At 47.4% G+C, this 23,529-nt stretch overlaps 1 protein-coding gene across 2 annotated transcripts in view; it reads left to right on the top strand.

Annotated features, from left to right (window-relative positions):
* The window catches only part of THBS3 (thrombospondin 3), a 49,988-nt gene that overhangs the window by 23,588 nt on the left and 2,871 nt on the right, over positions 1–23,529 (top strand). For both annotated transcript variants that reach the window (XM_081173514.1, XM_081173513.1), the window contains exons 4-21: positions 1,329–1,431; positions 2,204–2,230; positions 3,070–3,152; positions 3,779–3,830; positions 5,460–5,608; positions 6,774–6,914; positions 7,927–8,004; positions 9,914–10,066; positions 12,195–12,305; positions 13,154–13,261; positions 14,384–14,543; positions 15,192–15,310; positions 15,696–15,748; positions 16,310–16,503; positions 17,925–18,103; positions 18,558–18,606; positions 19,578–19,774; positions 21,875–22,047. In XM_081173514.1, coding sequence (XP_081029640.1) covers positions 1,329–1,431; positions 2,204–2,230; positions 3,070–3,152; positions 3,779–3,830; positions 5,460–5,608; positions 6,774–6,914; positions 7,927–8,004; positions 9,914–10,066; positions 12,195–12,305; positions 13,154–13,261; positions 14,384–14,543; positions 15,192–15,310; positions 15,696–15,748; positions 16,310–16,503; positions 17,925–18,103; positions 18,558–18,606; positions 19,578–19,774; positions 21,875–22,047 — 2,129 coding nt within the window. The remainder of the gene's footprint in view (positions 1–1,328; positions 1,432–2,203; positions 2,231–3,069; positions 3,153–3,778; positions 3,831–5,459; positions 5,609–6,773; positions 6,915–7,926; positions 8,005–9,913; positions 10,067–12,194; positions 12,306–13,153; positions 13,262–14,383; positions 14,544–15,191; positions 15,311–15,695; positions 15,749–16,309; positions 16,504–17,924; positions 18,104–18,557; positions 18,607–19,577; positions 19,775–21,874; positions 22,048–23,529) is intronic.

A 23,529-nucleotide genomic window follows, 5' to 3' on the forward strand; every position in this document is an offset into this window, starting at 1 on the left:
GCAATGGCCGCAGATCTCTAGGGAGAGTGTGATGATCAGGGGTGCCAACTTGGATTAAATATGGGGGGGCAGCTAAGCCTCGCCACACATAATCACAACATGTTGTACCATTAGAATGGCAATGTCCATCAATTTTGGGGGCCCCCGGCCCCCTCAAATATATTATTAAGAGTTGGCTCCTGTGGTGCCGATTTATTTCTCACAATGCCCATAGGATCTTTAAGTGCTGAGCTTTCTGTTTCCTCCATAAGACAATGGCTGAAGCTTTTAATTACGTCATGAAGCTGATTTATGTTAACTAAGAAAAATTCAGCCTTCCTCTCTTCCCCTCATTTTATTATTAGATTATTATTTTTTATTAAATTTGTATACCACCCTATACCTGTAGATCTCAGGGCAGTTCAGAGTGTAAAATTACAATATAAAAACCACAAAGAACATAATAAAAATAAGAACAAAAACCAAGCCAATAATCCACCCCTCCCTTTCCACGACACATTTAAAAATGCATCTGATATCCGTCAGCCAAAGGCTTTGTTGAAGAGGAACATTTTCTCCTAATGGTATATAATGAAGGCCCCAGTTGAGCCTCCCTGGAGAGATCATTCCACAAACAGGGAGCCACCACAGAAAAGGCCCCGTTCTCGTGTTGCAACCCTCCGTACCTCACATGGAGGAAACACACAAAGAAGGACCTCAGAGGAAGACCTCAGGGTCCAGGTTGGTTCATATGGAGAGAGGTTCATATGGAGAGTTCCTTGAGGTATTGAGGTTCTGAGCCGTTTATCCGTACAGCAACCCTGTGAGGTAGGGTTGGGTGAGATAAGTTGACTGGCAAAAGGCAGGCTTCCTCAAACTCGGCCCTCCAGATGTTTTTGGCCTACAACTCCCATGATTCCTAGCTAGCAGGACCAGTGGTCAGGGATGCTGAGAATGGTAGTCTCAAAACATCTGGAGGGCCGAGGTGGAGGAAGCCTGGGGCAAATCAGTACCTGGCCCTCATAAGTCTTTCCCAAGCCATACCCCTGCACCCTCCTCTAATGTTTTTGCCAGGCTAGAATGTGTCCTTGAATTCCTCATGATGCCTCTAGCCTGCCAGGAAGAAGAATTTGAGAGGGGTGTTTGCAATAACCAGCCTACCGTACAAAGGGAGGGGGGCATTGCATTCATTGCTCCTCCTACTTTTGCTTCTGGCTCCACCCACCGCCTGCATGTGGCCCCTAGAAGGCGAATGTGGCCCTTGAACTTTACTAGTCTCACTTGCCCCCATTTAGGGGATTGCAACCTAGGGGTACTGACACTGCTCCTCACCCCCATTTCCATCTTAGGGTTTCTTGGAATCCCTGAAGCTGATTCTCGGAGGTTCAATGAGCCGCGTTGGAGCCTTAAGCGAATGCCCCTTCCAGGGGGATGAATCCATGCAGAACACAGGTAAGGATTTCTTCGGCTTTTCATTTGCACGGCCAGAGCGGGATATTCCGTTCACGTTCAGGATCTGGGCTCAGGGTCCTGTGGAGCATTCCCACTATGGCCGCATTCACACAACCCGTTTAAAGCCGTGTCAGACCGCTTTAACCCCAAAGGATTCTGGGAGCTGCCGTTTGTTCAGGGTGCTAAGAGCTGTAAGGAAACCCACCCCGAGCTACAATTCCCAGAGTGGTTTAACAGTCAATCCAATCTCACAGAGAACTCTGGGAATTGTAGTTCGGGGCTGGGAGGGATAGGAGGGGTTTCCTAAACAATTTCGGTATCTTTAACACACTACAGGTCCCATAATATTTTTGGGGAAGCCAGGGCTGCTTAAAGTGGGATGAGAGCATTTTAAATGGATGCTGTGAATGTGGCCTCTGAGTTACAGTGGAACCTCGGTTGTCAAACATTTCAGAAGTTGAACAATTCGGAACCCAAATGCCAACAGCCCAGAAGTGAATGCTTCCGTTTTCGAACGCGCTTCAGAAGTCGGAAGCATTTCTCCATTTTTTAGAAAGGAATTTGCCGACTGGCAATTGCACCTCAGTTGTTGAACATTTCGGAAGTCGAGCAGTCTTCCGAAACGGATTACGTTCGACAACAGAGGTTCCACTGTATTCTGATAGCAGAGGCCCACATCCCCGTTTTGAGTCCACCAGCAACTGACAGTGCGTTATTGAACTTCTTCAAGTCCTTTCATAGCATCTTATTTCTGTTTTCTTTTCCCTTTCAGTATCCAACGTGATCAATTCCCTCTTTGGTGAGTCTGATGACTTCTCCTTTGTTACGTCCCCCTCATCCATGTGTGTTGGGTGGTGCGGGCAATGATGTTCTTGGTTCAAGCATCTTAGGTCTTAAGGCGTGAGTGGGCAAACTAAGGCCCGGGGGCCGGATCCAGCCCAATCGCCTTCTAAATCCGGCCCGCGGATGGTCCAGAAATCAGCGTGCTTTTACATGAGTAGAATGTGTCCTTTTATTTAAAATGCATCTCTGGGTTATTTGTGGGGCATAGGAAATCGTTCTCCCCCCCCCCCAAAAAAATATAGTCCGCCCCCCACAAGGTCTGAGGGACAGCGGACCGGCCCCCTGCTGAAAAAGTTTGCGGACCCCTGTGAGGTGTTACTAGCAGTACATAAAGCCCTTAACAGCTTGGGACTAGTTTACCTGCGGAGATTGCTTTACCCCAAATATTCCCATTTGATAGCTTTGATCAGTGGAACCGGTTCTGTTACACGTGCCACAGAATACTCATTCTGCATTTGTAAGAGGTCAATCTTTTAGCTGGGCAGCACCTGAACTGTTGACGTCAGGCAGACACCTTTGCGATACACTTTTCAGTGCCTGCTAAAAACATCTTTGTTTAGGCAACCCTATCCAGACCTGTAGAACACTGGCCTGTGTTTTGACCTGGCTTTTTAGATTATCAACGATCTTTATTATTTTTCAAATGTTTTAAACGGTTGCTTTCTTGCTGATGATTTCGGCGTTTCTTTCAGCATTTGTAAAACACCTTCTGAGGTGGTTTTTCTTGTACATAAATGGATTTTCCATAAAAATAAATAAGTCGAGGCAATTGACTTTCCCCCATTGTTGTGACAGGGGAGCAAACCAGGGCCCTTGTGAAACAACTCACCCTTTTCAACCAGATCCTGATGGAACTTCAGGAGGACATGAGAGACCAGGTGAGAGGGGGACAATAAGTCCAGGTAAGGTCAACCTGGGGGGGGGGAGGTATACAACTTTGCAAAAAAAACCAAAAAACTCAACCACTTTTGTGTCTGTCTGTATTTTCACCTTTTGAAATATGGCAACCCTACACTGAAAACTTTTTATATTCGGCCAGAGTCAAAGAATACATCTTTTCAAAATAGCTACTGTTATGTACTGAAGTTCTCACCCTGGGCCAGCAGGGGGATACTGTAGATAGTTTTCACTCAGGTCCGCATATGCAAATAAGGAATTGAAAGTGACGTTCAGTGATTGGGTAGTTACAGAAAGTTGTTACTGTTGCTTTGTAGTTGAGCTCTATATAAGCAGGTTGGATGAAACCTTCAGTTCTGTTCTGTTCTGGCCTGTGAATAAACAAGAGCTGTCTGAAGAATCGCTGTGTCGTCTGATATGTTCACCCACAACTTCACAGCTACCCAATTTCTTATTTTTAACTTTAAATATTTTTTTCTGTATTGTTTGGTTTGCTGCACAGTTGTTGCAAACTACTCTGCTGCCCCATGTCCTTGTCCATTGCTCCAGCGCCCCATCTGCGGCACACTCCATTTCACACACAGTGATCTGTCTCTGTTCTTCCCAGGTGAAGGAGATGTCTTTGATCCGAAACACCATCATGGAATGTCAGGTGTGCGGTGAGTGCCGAGGGAGGGGACTGGGTGGGAAAGACTGAATGACGTGAAATTGGGTGCTTTCCTGGACTGTGAGGCAAGCACCATTCATGATTATATCTTGGGCTGTAAGTTATGTGAAATTCCGAGCACTAAATACTTAAAGAGACCCCTTGAGTCGATTGCCACATTTAGCAACATCGATAAAATCTATTACCTGCTGTCTGGCTTGGACAAACTGGTTATATTTAGCACAGTGAAGTTTGTGCTAAAAGCTTCTCAGCTCAGGAAAGCCCTAAAGTCCTGTCTTGCACACAGAGTTGTCTGCCATTTGTGTATACAGTGGTGCCTCGCAAGACGAAATTAATTCGTTCTGCGAGTTTTTTCGTCTTGCGAATTTTTCGTCTTGCGAAGCACGGTTTCCTATAGGAAACAGTTTTAAGAAAAAGGAAACAAACTTGCAAGACGTTTTCGTCTTGCGAAGCAAGCCCATAGGGAAAATCGTATTGCGAAGCAACTCAAAAAACAAAAAACTCTTTCGTCTTGCAAGTTTTTCGTCTTGCGAGGCACAAGAGACTAGGGCCCTGCGGGACCTGACATCTTTCCGCAGGGCCTGCAAGACAGAGTTGTTCCGCCAGGCCTTTGGTCAGGGCGCAGCCTGACTCCCTCCTCTGGCAACCTGCACAGAATTTTGCTTAATTGGTTGCCATCAATTTGATTTAATTAATTTTTATAATGAAATATTTTTAGATTGTGTGACTATTTTACTGTTTGATTATTTGATTGTTGTTAGCCGCCCTGAGCCCGGCTTTGGCTGGGGAGGGCGGGATATAAATAAAATTTATTATTATTATTATTATTATTATTATTATTATTATTATTATTATTCGTCTTGCGAGGTACCACTGTATCTGTGAAGTGTTTTACAATGTTTTAAACATATGTGCTATAATCAGTACTTTTTTTCCTAACAAAAATGTTTAGGGGTACTCTCATTTTGACTCAAGAAAATCACCATTTTATAGTTCAAATCGGGGAAAATGAATACAGTAAATGGACAAAAGTACAAAGATTCACAAAATGGTTAGAGGCATGTGTCCCCCTGCGTCATCCTAGCACAGCCTTCTGGGGTGGGTGGGTCACTTGCCTTATTATTATTATTATTATTATTATTATTATTATTATTATTATTATTACCACCATGCCCATCTGACTGGGTTACCCCAGCCACTGTGGGCAGCTTCCAACATATATAAAAACATAATGAAACATCAAACATAAAAAAATTCCCTATACAGGGCTGCCTTCAGATATTTTCTAAAGGTTGTTTATTTACTTATTTCCTTGGCTCGGGGGTTGAATAACACCATACCCTCCAACAATTCTCTGATGAAAATAGGGACGTCCTAGGGAAAAGTGGGACATTCTGGGATCAAATCAGAAACCGGGACGGCTTCTGTAAATCCGGGACTGTCCCTGGAAAATAGGGGCACTTGGTGGGTCTGCAATAGGACTGGACTATGGGCCCAGAGCAAATTCCCAACCCTTGATGCAGGCTCTGGTTGTCAGCATCATTCCCCTTACTATTCCTTTGCTCCCGTATTCAGTGACTTGACCCCTCCCTACCATCATTTCCCCTCCTCCCCTCGGCAGGGTTTCACGAACACCGCTCCCGCTGCAACCCAAATCCTTGCTTCAGCGGCGTCGACTGCATGGAGACCTACGAGTACCCGGGCTACCGTTGCGGACCTTGTCCGCCAGGCTTTGAAGGCAACGGCACCCACTGCGCCGACATCAACGAGGTAAGCACGGTAGTTTTAGCGTCATTCAGCTAGGAATTTGGCTGTCCTGAGGCTGAGGTTTAGCTGCCAGCAGATTCATCATCCTCTGTGCTGCAGTCGACACGGTCGTATTCAGATCTCGGTGACCTCGCAGTTTCCAGCTCGATGCCAAATCAGATTTGTCATTCTTTGGCAAAGAGTTTTATTCCACCACAAACTCTTAGGCTGATTTACAGATGATCTTGGTTAATGGTCGCCTGCCTTTTTTAAGGTCAAGTGTTTCCTTTGTTCGGTTTCTTTCCTTGGGCAATAACTCTGAACAATTTTTGCCTGCTGTTAACTCTTCTCTTTTTTTTTGTGTTGAATAACCCCCCCCCCAATTTTTTTTATTGGTTTTCCAAATTTATAATAAACACAAAAAGAAAACATACAACAAACAAACAAACATATATCTTAACTGTTAGAATCCCACTTTAAATAACATTGTTAGGTGACTTCCTCAGATCCCCCCTAACTGTGTTTCCATAATACTCATTTTAGCGGTTTTCCAATATCCACTTTCAAATAAAATTAACTTGTTCCATTAACATCTTTCTTTCTTTTCATATTGCTCTCAATCCATAATGTTAAACAATCAATCTATTTTACTTCTAGGCCAATTTGGTACTTTCAAGTAGTTCTACTTAATTTATGTTTGAGTATCTTGCCAAATAGTCCTTAAATTTCTCCCATTCTTCTTGATGTTCCTCTTCCTTCCGATCGAGGATTCTTCCGGTCAGGTCAGCCAGCTCCAAAAAATCCATCACCTTCATCTGCCTTAATTTTTATTTGATTTCAAGAAAACAAAACAGAGGAACTTCTAGTATACACACCTAACAGAATCCTGCTACCGACACAGCAATGCAAATCTTTATTACGGTCATAGACCAGCATTAACGCTACCAACACAGAGTCACAGCAAATGATGACATTATCTTGGAATAATTGCCAGTTTTGTGTGATTATTATGCATCAGTATAACCCATCGAAAGCAAGTTGTGGATATTGGAAGGGCCTGAGAATTTTGCAAAACCTAATAAACCAAGTGATTATTTTAAAAAATGAGGTAGGCAGGTAGCATGGTGTTGAGGGTTGGCGCCAATTTGAAGAGGAAGGACTCACAACCGAGGTCTCCTGTCGTCCACAGTGTGCCCATGCCAACCCCTGTTTCCCTGGATCTAAATGTCTCAACACGGCACCCGGTTTCCGCTGTGAACCCTGCCCGCCCGGTTACAAGGGGAACCTCATATCTGGAGTAGGGGCAGACTACGCCAAAGCCAGCAAACAGGTGAGGAATTTTTTTTGGGGGGGGGGTTTCTTTTATATAAAACCAAGATTGCCCATGGGGTTATATTCCTTTGCCCCAGGCACATGGTGGAACTGGCGCCATTACTGGTGCTGCAAAATGCTCGTTCCCCATTTGTAAGAAACCAATCTTTTCCGGTAGCAGCAACTACACTTGGGAACTCCCTGCCTATTGACACCAAAGAGGGGGGTTTGCCGCACTCTTTTCTTCTAAAAAGGTTTTGGCTTAGGGACTTGCCGATCAGACGGTTGGTGGTTTGAATCCCCGCAACGGGGTGAGCTCCTGTTGCTCTGTCCCAGCTCCTGCCAACCTAGCAGTTTGAAAGCACGTCAAAGTGCAAGTAGATAAATAGGTACCGCTCCGGCGGGAAGGTAAACGGCATTTCCGTGCACTGCTCTGGTTCGCCAGAAGCGGCTTAGTCCTGCTGGCCACATGACCCAGAAGCGGTATGCCGGCTCCCTTGGCCAGTAAAGCGAGATGAGCGCCACAACCCCAGAGTCGGCCACGACTGGACCTAATGGTCAGGGGTCCCTTTACCTTTACCTTTTATCCAGACACGTACAATGTTGTCACATTTTTATCTTATTGTTCATTTTAATTACCTTTCAAGTGTGTTTTAGCTGTGTTTCAACAATCATTTCATTGTTTTATTCTTTTTGTAAACCACTCTGAGGTGTTTTCTTACATGTGCTGTTAGCTATTACAACGAAAGTCAATTTATTGATCACCTTCTAAGGCACCGTCTCAAGACGATTTCCACATAAGGCAATTTAAAACAGTTAAAAAGGCAAAAACAACAGACGCGTTTAAAATTGGACTAAAACCGTTGCAAGTGGATGCTTGTGGGCGATTGAGCAATATATAAATTTTGTGCAATAAATCAATAACGAATAGATGAATAAGCAAAGGTTCCAATAAATAACAACTCGAGAGGGGCCTTTATTTCTTTATGTATTGCATTTATATATCAAAACGATCTCTCTCGTCTCTCCAGACTTGCACAGACATTGACGAATGCAACGATGGGAACAATGGCGGATGTGACCCCAACGCCATCTGCACCAATACAGTGGTGAGTCTGTCTAGGGTGAAGAAATGGGGCCCACCATGTGAAAACAGGCCCCAGGGACTGAAGAGGCTACGGTTACTTGCCCAGGCTGTCCTTACGCTACCGGGACTGGTTCAGGTTCTTGTATTGATTTGCAAGGCCCTGAACAATTTGGATCCAGGATACTTCAAGGATCACCTGATCCTTTATTTCCCTGCCCAATCAGGGAGCTGTTTGGGGGAGCCACTGCTAGGGGTCCACCATGCTAGGGGTCTCCCATGCCTCATATAAACGTCCACACGCTCCAACACTTTGAGGCCAAAATCCTGGACACCGTCTTCCCGGTTGCCACTTTCTCGTTTTTTAATCACAAGAGCACGGCAGCCATTTTGGTTCTTGCATTCTCATACAATTTCACACTGTGGTTTCCCCTCCTAAAAAAGCACTTTTGGAGTGCGGCGCCCCAGAATGCATGTTTTTGGGTGCCGCACGAAGGTTGCAGCCACGAAAAAAGCATATTTTTTTTGCTGGGGGCGAGAATCATGCCACAAAATCACATGAGATCAAGGCAACCAAAATGGCAACCGTTCTCTCACAGTAAAAAAATGGGATGTTCCAGTTTTTCTGTGACACTTGGGGGCATGCACATCTTGTATCCATCAGAACCTGCGCATTCAGGAGTGTGGGTCCAATTTTGCACAGTTCCCTTCCAGCTGAAGTCAAACAGTTCCCTTCCCTGTTGAACTTCCAGCTGAGCAGGGCTTGTGAGGGGTGAGGCCGAGGGAGAGCCCTGAGAGCATCGGAGCCAACTCCTAGGGCCCAAGGTCCCTTCGCCCCCAAAGTTGATGGGCATTGTTATTTAAATAGTGTGTGCGTGCCATGTTGATTATGCAAAAGGAGGGTTGCCGGAGGGGGGAGAGGCCACATTTGGCCCCTGGGCTCAGAGTTCCTCACCCCTGCTGTAAGGTAAACTATTGATTATCCCTCATATTGGAGGCTGAGGAAGAGCAGCTTGCCTAAGGCTGCTTAAGTGGGTTTGTGGGACTGGCTCTGAAGAACCCTTTGTTTCTATTTGAACTACAGTGGTGCCCCGCAAGACGAATGCCTCGCAAGACGGAAAACTCGCTAGACGAAAGAGTTTTCCGTTTTGGAGGTGCTTCGCAAAACGAATCTCCTATGGGCTTGCTTCGCATGACGAAAATGTCTTGCGAGTTCCTGCAGGTTTTTTTCCCTCCCCCCCCCCTTTTCTAAGCCGCTAAGCCGCTTATCAGCTGATCCGATCAGCAGATAAGCCACTAAAAGCAGCTAAAAGCCGCTAATCCGCTAATCCGTCAATGGGCTTGCTTCGCAAGACGAAAAAACCGCTAGACGAAGAGAATCACAGAACGGATTCTTTTCGTCTTGCGAGGCACCACTGTACAGTGGTACCTCAGGTTAAGAACTTAATTCGTTCTGGAGGTCCGTTCTTAACCTGAAACTGTTCTTAACCTGAAGCACCACTTTCGCTAACGGGGCCTCCCGCTGCCGCCGCACCACCGGAGCACGATTTCTGTTCTCATCCTGAAGCAAAGTTCTTAACCCGAGGTACTATTTCTGGGTTAGTGGAGTCTGTAACCTGAAGCGTCTGTAACCCGAGGTACCACTGTAGTCCTTTAAAACCATGAGGACTGGAATCTTGGTTTCTTTTTGGGTGCAGGACTGTGGCTCAGTGGGAGAGCACCCTCCTTGCCTGCAGAGAAGGTCCCAGGTTCAATCCCCAACATATCCAGGTAGGGCTGGGGATATCTGCCCCTCTTGCTCGGAATCCTGCACAGCTGCTGCCAGTCAGTGTTGACACTACTGAGTTAGATGGACCAACAGTGTTCCACGTTTCTGCAAAAAAACCAACACACACAAAAACCACATTTCCTTTTCGTTTTGTTTCCCTTGGTAGGGATCCTACAAATGTGGGCCTTGCAAGTCGGGTTTTGTGGGGAACCAGAACGGGAGCTGCACCCCGCAGAAGACCTGCCAGAGCCCCAGCCACAACCCCTGCGACATCAACGGATACTGCCTCTTCGAACGCAACGGGGACGTTTCCTGCGCGGTGAGGCAAAATTGGAGCGAATGCATTTAGGGGTGCCATATTGTTGAGCTTTTTTGCCAAATTTGAAAATGATGTTTTTGAGCTATCTCCAAAACCACATTTCTTGTGATTTCCCCTGGACACTGCTTCCTAATGCAGTATTCTGGATGTATGGCAACTCTACATACATTTAAAGTGCTATGATGCTAGTTTAAACAGGCATTGCTTCCCCCAAAGAATTCTGGGAAATGTACTTTGTTACGTGAGCTGAGAGTTGTTTGTTGTTGTTTAGTCGTTTAGTGGTGTCCAACTCTTCGTGACCCCCTGGACCAGAGCATGCCAGGCACTCCTGTCTTCCACTGCCTCCCGCAGTTTGGTCAGACTCATGCTGGTAGCTTCGAGAACACTGTCCAATCATCTCGTCCTCTGTTGTCCCCTTCTCCTTGTGCCCTCCATCTTTCCCAACATCAGGGTCTTTTCCAGGGAGTCTTCTCTTCTCATGAGGTGGCCAAAGTCTTGGAGCCTCAGCTTCACGATCTGTCCTTCCAGTGAGCACTCAGGGCTGATTTCCTTCAGAATGGAGAGGTTTGATCTTCTTGCAGTCCATGGGACTCTCAAGAGTTATTAGGAAGTCCCTATTCCCCTCACAGAACTACAAATACCAGCATTCCCTGAGAAGAAGGATTGTGTGTTAAACCACTCTGGGAATTGTAGCCCAGTGAAGGGAATAGGGGTCTCCCTACAACTCTCAGCAACCTTAACAAACTGCACCTTCCAGAATTCTCTGCGGGATGCTATGGTAGTTCAAAGGGTCATCCTAGTGCTTCAAAGGTATGGTGTGGACTTGCAAGTTGCCCCTGCTTTCCATTGGCTCTGGCGCCACCTACTGTTGGCCTTCCATCTTGCCACCATTGCAAAGCGGCCGAGAGACTTCTCTCGCACAACACAAATCAATCTGCCTCCTTTTCCCCAGCTCTGCAGTGTCATTTTTTGAGTCGGAACTGATCCTGCGTTCATACAAATTTCATTCTACACCTTGCAGTCATGGGCATCTACAGGGTTTCCCCCCGGGGGGGGGGGGACAGGGGACGAGGTGTGCGGCAAAGTAAAAACAGAAAAGGGGGAGCAGGCTAATTGTTTATACCCCACCTCCAAATTAGAAGGATCCGTACATTTTATTTATCTACTTATTTACTGCAGTTATAGCCCACCTTTTCTCCCAGGGGTTCAAGGTGGCGGGTATACTTCTGTTCCTTATTTTATCCTCACAACAACCCTTTGAGGTAGGTTAGGCTGGGAGTGAGGAGTAATAATAATAATAATAATAATAATAATAATAATAATAATAATAATAATATATTTATACCCCACCCATCTGGCTGGGCTTCCCCAGCCACTCTGGGCGGCTTCCAACAAAATATTATAATACAGTAATGCATCAAACATTAAAAGCTTCCCTAAACAGGGCTGCCTTCAGATGTCTTCTAAAAGTTTGGTAGTTGTTGTTCTCTTTGACATCTGGTGGGAGGGCATTCCACAGGGAGGGCGCCACTACCGAGAAGGCCCTCTGCCTGGTTCCCTGTAACTTGGCTTCTCGCAGTGAGGGAACCGCCAGAAGGCCCTCGGCGCTGGACCTCAGTGTCCGGGTAGAACGATGGGGGTGGAGACGCTCCTTCAGATATACGGGACCGAGGCTGTTTAGGGCTTGAAAGGTCAGCACCAACACTTTGAATTGTGCTCGGAAACGTACTGGGAGCCAATGTAGGTCTTTCAAGACCGGTGTTATGTGGTCTCGGCGGCTGCTCCCAGTCACCAGTCTAGCTGCCGCATTCTGGATTAGTTGTAGTTTCCGGGTCACCCAATGAGGTCACCCAATGAGCTTCATGACCTGGTAGGGGTTTCCCAGGTCCTAGTCCTGCACTCTAACCACTGCACCACACTGCCTTTTTGCCTTGTACCTCAGGCTCTACGATTTCTAGAAGCTAGCTCTTCTTTTCAATGAAGGCTGAAATCGACAGATTATTATTATTCATATGAGGCGGGGAACAAATGCCCCCACGCCCCCAACTTGCAGACAGTCGGGGACATGGGGGGTGATACCTGTAGTACCAGTTGTTGCAAAAATATTGTTTCCTCTTTGCCTTCCCAGTGCAGCGTGGGTTGGGCTGGGAACGGCAATGTGTGCGGACGCGACACCGACATCGATGGCTACCCTGACGAGCCTTTGCCCTGCATTGATAACAACAAGCACTGCTCCAAGGTAAGATGTGGCGGCAGGAGGAACCAAAGGGCCTATCGATGGCTACTAGCCACGTTGGCTATACCCTGCCTCCACAGTCTGAGAGAGTAATGCTTCTGAATACCAGTTCCTGGAAACCACAGGGGTGAGTGCTGTTATATGTGTCTTAAAGGTAAAGGGACCCCTGACCGTTAGGTCCAGTCGTGGCCGACTCTGGGGTTGCGGCGCTCATCTCGCTTTATTGGCCAAGGGAGCCGGCGTACAGCTTCCGGGTCATGTGGCCAGCATGACTAAGCCGCTTCTGGCGAACCAGAGCAGTGCACGGAAACACCGTTTACCTTCCCGCTGGAGCGGTACCTATTTATCTACTTGCACTTTGACGTGCTTTCGAACTGCTCGGTTGGCAGGAGCAGGGACCGAACAACGGGAGCTCACCCCGTCGCGGGGATTCGAACTGCCGACCTTCTGATCGGCAAGTCCTAGGCTCTGTGGTTTAACCCACAGCGCCACCCGCGTCCCATATATATGTGTGTCTTATATATATATTTAATCAAAGTATTTCTCTACTGACATATCTTCCTATATACATAAAAATGTAAGCCTGTCATCATGCAGCTGCTGTTGGAGAATTAAAACCCCATTTAAATCATCCCTTTGTTCAGAAACATGAGGACTGAAATCATAGAATTATGTTTTAAGGGGAAAGCTATAGCTCAGGGGGTAGAGTTTGTGCCATGTGTGGAGGATGTGGCAGGTTTGGTCTCCACCGAGGACTGGGGAAAACGTATGTCGGAAACCCTGAACAGTCGCAGCCGGTTAGGGATTTCTTCTGACTTGTCCCACCCTCCACCTTGCCCCTTTTCACGCAGGACAACTGCCGGCTTACGCCGAACTCGGGTCAAGAGGATGCTGACAACGATGGCATTGGGGACCAGTGTGACGATGATGCAGATGGCGATGGGATCAAGAACGTGGAGGTAGGCCCAAGCGCAACTTCCCACTCAGGCTGGATGTATCGGACAAGAGTGAGGGTAGGGGACCTTTTCTGGCCAAGGGCCACATTACACTCGTGGGCAACCTCCCAGGGGCCGCTTACCAAGCTGGGTGCAGCCAGAGACGCACCCCATTCTCCATCTTCCCCTTGAGGCAAGCATGAGGCATTATCCCATTCCAAGTACTTGTTCCAACTAGGTAGAACCACAGGGGATGGGCAGCTTTTAATGTTTAATAGACTATTGTATTTTAATATTTTGTTGGAAGCCGCCCAGAGTGGCTGGGGAAACCCAGCCAGATGGGCAGGGTATAAATAATAATAACAATAACAATAACAATAACAATAATAATAATAATAATAATAATAATAATAATAATAATAATAATTATTATTATTATTATTATTATTATTATTATTATTATTATTATTATTATTATTTATTGTGCAGAGGAAGGCTGGTGAAGGGTGTGGCCAGGGAAAAGGGAGTGTGGCTGGATCAGAGGACCATGGGTCAGACAGAGAGGGCAATTGGGCCCTGGGCCTGAGGCGTCCCATCCCTAGAAGCATTAAGGATATAGGCTCGACTTAGACCTTCTTATCCCATATACAACACTCCCCTATTTCTAGCCCATTTGCAGAGGATCAGACCACACACTGCAAAGTATGTTTAGAACGCTTTACTTACAGATTCAAGGTCTCAGTCATGCTTTGTTCCATGCAGCAGCAAGGATAACGCAGGCAAAATGCTCTTGGGTAGAAAATGCAGAATATAGTTCCAAACACATGCTGCAAACTTGGGAGCGAGCTCACGCATGTCTGTCTTGGTGGACTGCAGGATGAGAGAGAGGGGGGGGAGTAGAAAGTCTCCGTCTCCAGAGGAGAGGGGGCGTGACCTAGCTGAGTCTATCTAGCAGTGCAACTCTGTGGTTGTTTACCCCCTTCATGCACTAACTAACAGCAACGCATAGTTATGTTTGACTGCAACCTTCCACAAAAGGAACATCAGGAAACGGGGCAGAAGAACCAGCATTGCAATCAGGAAAGCTCAGGCGATGTTCCCCATGTCTGAATTCACCTTTTTCTCTCTCTTGTGCCCTGGTCATAGGACAACTGCCGTCTCTTCCCCAATAAAGACCAGCAGAATTCAGACACAGATTCCTTTGGGGATGCTTGTGATAACTGCCCCAACGTACCCAACAATGACCAGAAGGACACAGACGGCAACGGGGAGGGGGACGCTTGCGACAATGACATCGACGGTGACGGTGAGTGGAAGGGTAAAATTGTGGTAGAGTTCGTATGGCTGGCTTCATCATACAGGTGGAGCCAGCACCCAGCAAAGCTAAGGACAGACGGATGGGTCTTCTTTCCATTCCATGCCCATTTTTTCATACATATAGTCATAGTTCTGTCCTGTCCTGTTTTCTGGGGTTTAAGAAATATGTAAGCCCTCCCCAAAAGGGGAAATAACACTTATTTATTTCCTTCAGGTCTTTGTACACCACCCTTTAGCCAAAAAAGGATCTCCTAGAGTGGTTTCCAAAGATCAATATTAACATTGCAACCAAAGAAAACGCACAGCACGTGAGGAAAAGGGAATGGGAGGGAGGAGGAAAGGCCAAGCCCAGGCACAGGTTTCTCAGGTTAGGGTTTTTATAACACATTTAATATGTCTGATATGAGAAAACAAATTTAACAACCGGTACAGAAGCATGACGACACATGCTCTAAGGATGTTTGGTTTTTTAAATAATAATTTTAAAAAGCTATTGGGAAGCAATTCAACTTAATTAATTGTATCCTGGAGAGCTGCTGCCTATCAGTGTAGACAACACTAAGCTAGATGGACCCGGTTTAAGGCACTTTCCTGTGCTCCTATGAAACAGCCCCTTTCCCCCTCTCCCCTTCCCTAGGAATTCCCAACGGACTTGACAATTGCCCCAAAGTGCCCAACCCGCTGCAGACGGATCGCGACGAAGACGGCGTGGGAGACGCCTGTGACAGTTGTCCTGAGATCAGTAACCCTACTCAGGTATGAGCGTTGTAACATCCTACAGTTCCCGGGATCCTCAGGCAGTGGTGTCCAAACTATTTTCAAAGAGGGCCAGATTTGATGGTGAAGGGCCGTGAGCGGCCAACCAAAGTAGTTGTTAACCTTTTTTTAGGATTGAAGTTGTTGAGGTGTTTTTTTTTAGGATTTTACCCCAGGAAATAAACTGCCACAGGGGTTAAACCGACCGGCAGGCCGGATTGGGAACCCTAAACGGACTTTGGACATGCCTGCAGTTTAGGGGAAGCCATGGCGATTAAAATGACATCATCATGCTTTAAATGTGCAGTGAAGATGAGAGGGGCGTTTGCGTGTGACTCCAGGGATGCTCGTTTGCTTACTCACCTGAGGCCATGCTCTCTTTCAGACAGATGCGGACAGCGACCTGGTGGGTGACGTCTGCGACACGAACGTGGACAGGTGAGGAAAAAGGAAAATGAAAACCCAAACCTAAAACCCGCAAAAATGCATGATCTCAGAATCTATAGGGATATTGTCTGTTTGTCCTTCTATGTATTCAGATACCTTAAGATATCATTACCAAATTTGGCATGAAGGCCCCTGATATCAAGGAGCAGGTTTGGGTCTATGTTTGGACCCCATTTTGAATTAATTTGGTATTTTGAATTCAATATTATTTTCCCAGTGCTATTTTTCCAGAATACCTGAAGCAGCTTCTCCACCCCTGTTGTTCAACCCAGACACTGAGGTCCATCCCCAAGGGCCTTCTGGTGGTTCCCTCCCTGCGAGAAGTGAGGTTGCAGGGAACCAGGCACAGGGCCTTCTCAGTAGTGGCACCTGCCCTCAGATGTCAAGGAAATAAATAACTGTACAACTGAAAGCAGCACCGAAGATTTTAATGTTCTATGTTTTATCATATCATTTTTTCATATATCTATATACTGGAAGCCGCTCAGAGTGGCTTGCGCAACCTAGTCAGATGGGCAGGTTACAAATGATAAAATTGTTGTTGTTGTTCAGTGATGGCGACGGTCACCAGGACACGAAAGACAACTGTGCAGAGATCCCCAACAGCTCCCAGCTCGATTCAGACAACGACGGGCTGGGAGACGAGTGTGACAATGACGACGACAACGACGGGATCCCCGATTATGTGCCCCCGGGCCCTGACAACTGCCGTCTCGTCCCTAATCCCAACCAGAAGGATTCTGATGGTGAGCGTGGGATAATTGAAAGTGGAATCCGTTCAGAATTCTTTACGTCAATGGCACCAGCTACAAAATGGCTGCTGCGGCATTGGGGTGGGTGGGTATGGCACGACACAAAATGGATGCCCTGCTATGTGGCGTAGCGCAAAATGGCTGCCGCACCTCGGAGAACAGAAAAAGAGACAGGACCACAAAATTGTGAGGGGATGTCCATTCAGTGCATGAAAAGGCACCTACATCCACCGCCGCTGGTCTCGCTCGCAGAAAGAAGCTCTTTACACCTCTCCTTTGTACAGAACAGAGACAACATCTGTTTACTGAGACCTTTTTGAGGCACCATAGGAGGAGGAGTGTGTCACACTGGCGGTCCCCAGACTGCCTCCTTCTCAAAGAGTAATGCCTTGAAGGGAGCACACAGAATTGCAGGTGAAATTGGACTTATTGGACCTGTGGATGTGGCTAGACTCCAGCTCCCATCAGCCCCGGCCAGCAGGGCCAATGGTCAGGGATGATGGGAGTTGTAGTGACATCTAGAGAGCCACAGGTTCACCACCCATCTCAGATCCTACCTCACAGGGTTGTTGTGAGGATTGAAACAGAATATTGGGGAGGGGGAGAACCTTTTACACTACCCCAAACTAAGATTATTGCTCACTTCCCCACTCAGATCATGAACACCACAACCAAGGCAGGCCAAAGGTTGCAGGTCTTTAGCTCCTTCAGCCATCGGGGTTAATGGGAACTGTAGTCCAGCAACATCTGGGGCGATCCAGGCTCCCCACTCCTGTCCTACACCAGTCATGCCCCAACCAATCAGGAATCCCATATCCAATGCACTTAAAGGTAAAGGGACCCCTGACCATTAGGCCCAGTCGCAGACGACTCTGGGGTTGCGGCGCTCATCTCGCTTTATTGGCTGAGGAAGATGGCATACAGCTTCTGGGTCATGTGCCCAGCATGACTAAGCCACTTCTGGCGAACCAGAGCAGTGCACGGAAACACCGTTTACCTTCCCGCCAGAGTGGTACCTACTTATCTACTTGCACTTTGAGGTGCTTTTGAACTGCTAGGTTGGCAGAAGCAGGGACCGAGCAACGGGAGCTCACCCCGTCGCGGGGATTCGAACCGCCAACCTTCTGATCGGCAAGCCCTAGGCTCTGTGGTTTAACCCACAGCGCCACCCGCGTCCCTTATCCAATGCACTTACAGAGGTATAAAGCAGGGATGAGGAACCCCTGGCCCTCCAGATGTTGTTGGAGCCAACTCCCATCAGCCCCAGCCAGCATGACCAGTGTTCAGGGATGATGGGGGATGTAGTCCACCTGGAGGACCACACTTCCTCCACACCTGATAGGTATGAATATGGCGAAACATCTTCCAATGTGCTTTAGTGGCTGGGCCTTCACCGTCCTTTGTTCTTCGTGCAGGCAATGGTGTAGGGGACGTGTGCGAGGAGGACTTTGACAACGACACGGTGGCTGACCCGCTGGATGTCTGCCCGGAGAGCTCCGAGGTGACGCTGACCGACTTCCGCGCGTACCAGACAGTCATCCTGGATCCTGAGGGTGACGCCCAGATCGATCCCAATTGGGTGGTTCTCAATCAGGTACGGCAAGGGAGCCGGGAAGATGCCGCAGGCTTCGGAGGCGAAAAAAACCCAATTGGTTCCATGGGCAAAAGGGGGAAGGGTCAGTAAATCTTGGTGCATATTGGTGAGCCACTGGGTAGAGAAGACCTTAGTCTTTGCACAGTGCAGGATAAGCCCCCGTTGAAAAACTTCAAAGGCCTTTGGGGTTCATTGGGGACGAGTAGACAAGTGGTCATGTTGCCTATCAGGCTTGGTTCCTGGGGGTCAAGTGCCACAGGGACATAGGAAGATGCCCACTACCGAATCTGGTCTTTAAAGGGCTCTAACCACTGAGCTGTGGCCCTTCCCTCGGTGCTTGGGTGCTAGATGCAAAACCCCAGGGGTCAGTCTGGTCAGCTGCCTTGCCCTTTGCTTATACTCGACCGTCTCGTCACCACCCTTTTCTTCTCTCTCTTTTCTTCCCAACCTCCAGGGCATGGAGATTGTACAGACGATGAACAGTGACCCAGGCTTGGCTGTCGGTAAGAGGAATATACTGTATTTTTCGCTCCATAAGGCGCACCGGACCATAAGGCACACCTAGAGGGGGAAATCAAGAAAAAAAATATTATTTCCCCCTGGGAGAAGCGTGCAGCCTGTCCACTTCTCCCAGAGCTTCTCAGGGCTGCCCAGGTCCCCCCCCCCAGCCCCAAAGAGCAAAGAAGCCAAGACAAGGATGGATCCCGCTCGCTTTGTTGGCTTCCTCTTTAGCCGCGTGCAACCTCTCCAGCTGGGAGAGGCTGCGCGCGGCTATGGCAATTCCCCCCACCTCCCGCAAAAGCCCACAGGAGCCGCGTACCCTTTAAGGAGCGTGCAGCTCCTGCAGGCTTTTCTACGAGGAGGGAGACTGGCCTCTTCAGTCCCTTCCTCCTGGGGAAAAACCCGCAAGAGCCATGCGGAGCTTGTGCGCGGCTCTTGGGGGCTTTTCCTGCCTGCCTCCCCCCTGCATTTGCTCCATAAGACGCACACACATTTCCCCTTACTCTTTAGGAGGGAAAAAGTGCGTCTTATGGAGCGAAAAATACGGTAAACTGCACTCAAACTGCACAGTTAAAGCACTACAAAACTGTTTGAAACTGTTGTGGCTTCCACCCAATAATTCTGGGGCCTGTGATTTGTTAAGGGTGCCAAGGGAGAGGAGACCCCGCTATTCCCCTCACAGAGCTACAATTCCCAGAGTGGTTTAACAACCAATCTCTCTGCCCAGAGAACTCTGGGAATTGTAGCTCTTTGAGGGAAAGGGGGAGTCTCCTAACTCTTCACAAACGATATCATGTTCGAAGCGATATCATGGCGCTTGAAGCCTATGGTCTGAGTGTGGCCTAGCCACTGTTCTTCAGGGTTTCAAGCAAGCAGATAATTTTTTTCCCCATCGCCTGTGCCCACCAGTCCCTTCTTCTATCTTGGCGAGACAACCACTAACACTTTCCTCCTCTCTCTAACCATGGGGCAGGGTACACAGCCTTCAACGGGGTGGACTTTGAAGGCACCTTCCACGTCAACACCATCACCGACGACGACTACGCCGGCTTCATCTTCGCCTACCAGGACAGCGCCAGTTTCTACGTGGTCATGTGGAAGCAGACGGAGCAGACCTACTGGCAGGCTACGCCCTTCCGCGCCACGGCTGAGCCGAGCTTGCAGCTCAAAGTGAGTGCCATACTCTCCAAGTGTTGCTATTTTCCAGGGACAGTCCCAGAATTACGAAAGCCACCACGGCTTCTCATTTGATCCTGAAATGCCCAGGATTATGCTACCTTCTGAGATTATAAGTGATCTTAATCATTACTTTATACAGTGGTACCTCGGGCTGCATACGCTTCACGTTACATACGCTTCAGGTTACAGACTCCGCTAACCCAGAAATATTACCTCAGGTTAAGAACTTTGCTTCAGGATGAGAACGGAAATCGTGCTCCGGCGGCGCGACGGCAGCGGGAGGCCCCATTAGCTAAAGTGGTGCTTCAGGTTAAGAACAGTTTCAGGTTAAGAACGGACCTCCAGAACGAATTAAGTTCTTAACCCGAGGTACCACTGTATAATTATACGATAATGATAACTAAGGAGACATAATAATAATCAAGGTGGATGTTGCCTACTAACCTTAAGCATTTATTTATACACTAGTTTGTTTCTTTATATAACATCAGCTTATTTTTATTTATTCCTATTCCTTCTTGATTTATCATTGTCAACACATTGCTGTTCATTACATTAAGTAACCTTTAATATTTGCTATTAGCTAATAAATTCTGATCACGCACTTCCGTCAAGAGCTGACCTCCTCAAGTTTAGGTTTTGAAGCGAAGGCTGATAGATTTTTTAAAAAAAATATTAATGTTTTATTGATTATTCATTCACCCTTCTTTCCAAAGCTCAGCTGCTCAAGCTGAGGTTTCAAAATGAATCCCGATCCATCTAAATTTAGTCAATGAACAACTCACATTGTTCATTGGCAGTCCTTCTGCCAGGGAGCCTGGGATGCTATACATGCCTCCGCTTGCAATAAAATTATGCTCACGACGACCCTGTGAGGGAGGTCATGTGGCGATGCATAGCCCACCCAGCAAGCAAGTGACTTGTAGAGGGGCAGGAAGAGGGCGGGGCTGCCCTGGGCAGGAAGAAAGGTGGATGTCAAGGAATCAACTCTGAGCGGGACACATAGAATTGCAGAGTTGGAAGGGAGCTCATGGATCACCTCGTCCAACCTCCCTGCATTCAGTGAGGCCTCATCTGCATTATACAGTCTATAGCAGTATATCACTTTAATATAATAGTTTAATATACTTTAATATTTGTTAAGGGTGCTGAGAGTTGTTAGGAGAGAGCCCTCCCCCTCCCACAAAGAACCCTTTAATTTGGTTTTTCAGATTGAAATTTTACAATCACATGTGCAACATACAACATAAAAACAAGATTTCAATGAATCTCGTGGACTTCATTTCCCTCCTCCCCTTTGTGGGTCCTATTGTTAATCATTCCCGGCTGCATTTTTTATGATAATCCAAATCTTTTACCTCTCCATTGTGTCCAAAATGATATATCAATGGTATCTAACACCAAGTAAACAGGCAAAAATGTATAAATCTAAATCAAACAAATGCTGGAAATGTAAAGAGAAAGAAGGTTCTTTTTATCATATGTGTTGGTCTTGTAGTAAGGTTAAAACTTACTGGGAAATGATATATAATGAACTGAAAAGGATGTTCAAAATAACTTTGATAAAAAACAACAACCCAGAAGATTTCTTTTGGGAATTATAGGGACAGAACTACCTAAATTGTATAAAATTCACCATTAAAATACTGGTGATACTCCAATCCTACTAACGGTTTTAACTGTTTAAGATAAGTTATAAATTTCCCCCATTCCTTATAAAAATCTTGATCTTTCTGATTTCTCAGTCATTTTTAGCCATTTCGGCATAATCCATCAACTTCATCTGGGCACTGAAGTGTTGAGATTTGCTGGAAGACCTCCAGTTCCCTTCCTTGTATCTCTGCAAGAGCAACAGGGAGGTCTCCCAGCCACTCTCCGCAGCCTTAACGAACTACAGCTCCCAGAATTCTCTGCAGGGAGGGCTGGCACGGCTGTTTAAAGTGGTATCATAGCGCTTCAAAGGTATGGTGCGAACGACTCTTGCTGAAGCAGAAACCAGCTTGGCTTCTGCAAGGCCTGATCCTGTCTCTCCTGGCTGAAACGATGCGTTCTGTTTCTCCTGCTCCCCACAACCCCTCTCCTCGCTGGCAGGCAGTGAAGTCTAGCACCGGTCCCGGAGAATACCTGCGGAACGCCTTGTGGCACACGGGCCACACCCCCGACCACGTCCGCCTGCTCTGGAAGGATCCCCGCAACGTGGGCTGGAAGGACAAGACCTCTTACCGCTTGCGGCTCCTCCATCGGCCCCAAGTGGGCTACATCAGGTGAGGTGTGGGGCTGCAGTGGTCGCTTCAGCGGTGAGGGGGCAGGTTGACGAGGGCAGTTTCATGACGGGAACAGCCAAGCACCCTTCTGAAATTATGCAGCCTTCTGAGAATATAAGTCATCTTAATCATTATCTTATATAATTAGGCAATAATGAAAACTAAGGAGGCATAATAATAGTCAAGGTGGACGTTGCCTCCTAACCTCCAGCATTTATTTATTTATTTATTTATTTATTTACTTACTTACTATTCCTTCATGACTTATCATTGTCAATGCATTACTGTTAATTAAATTAAGTAACGGAAGTGTGTGATCAGAATTTATTAGCTAGCTAGTAGTAGTAATAAATATTAAAAGGGACATGGGTGGCGCTGTGGGTTAAACCACAGAGCCTAGGGCTTGCCGATCAGAAGGTTGGCGGTTCAAATCAAATGGGGTAAGCTCCCGTTGCTCGGTCCCTGCTCCTGCCAACCTAGCAGTTCGAAAGCATGTCAAAGTGCAAGTAGATAAATAGCTACCGCTCCGGCGGGAAGGTAAACGGCATTTCCATGCACTGCTCTGGTTCGCCAGAAGCGGCTTAGTCATGCTGGCCACATGACCCAGAAGCTGTACGCCGGCTCCCTCGGCCAATAAAGCGAGATGAGCGCTGCAACCCCAGAGTCGGCCACGACTGGACCTAATGGTCAGGGGCCCCTTTACCTATGTTCAGCATAAACTCGTTCCAAAGGTCATTATATTTGTCCAAACAAAGTCTGCATCTATAAGCAATCCAGTCATATATTGCAAGTGTTGTTTAATACGTTAAAAGTACATCTCGGCCTTCCTTGAGCTGGTGCGGTTTGGCTCACTCGCTCGACTTCTCTAGAGTGGCAAAGGATAATTTGTAGATTGATGGGGGGAACTATGAGTCTGTTGGATTGAGTGTGAGCGGGAGACAGAAAAAAGGCCGGGGGGGGTGTTGAATACTTCTCTTTCCCCCTTTCCCCGCCACCGCCAGCCTCCCCTCTCCCAGCTGGCGTAGAGTCTGAGTCGTTCCTTGTTTAACAATGTGGCCGGTCGTGTGTGTGTGTGTGTGTGTGTGTGTGTAAGGGGGGGTGGCTCATTCCACTGGGAACGAGTTCACCCCCACCCCCTCCACTCCCTTCCCCAAGAACCATTCACTGGATGGGCCCCAAGGCCCATTGTCTGGTTCACCATGGCAACCCGAGTCTGGGTGGAATGCTTTCGGCCCTCAGCAGACCTTTTTAAAATGCAAAAAAAGGGAGAAAAGAAGTCTGGACAATGGGGAAAGGTGGCGGGGGGCAATCCTGCGGAGAATAGGGCAGAGCGGGAGGAGGAGGAATGAAGCCTGGGAACTTTCTTCCCCCCCCCCTTTGCGGAAAGAGCAGGAAAAGAGTGGGGATGACGACATCTCCCCATCTCTCCACTGCAACTCCACCACCCGGCCTGTGCCCCCCCCCTGCACCTTGAACCGGACT

This window comes from Podarcis bocagei (genome assembly GCF_964188305.1).
Source record: "Podarcis bocagei genome assembly, chromosome: 16".
Taxonomy (NCBI): Eukaryota; Metazoa; Chordata; class Lepidosauria; order Squamata; family Lacertidae; genus Podarcis; species Podarcis bocagei.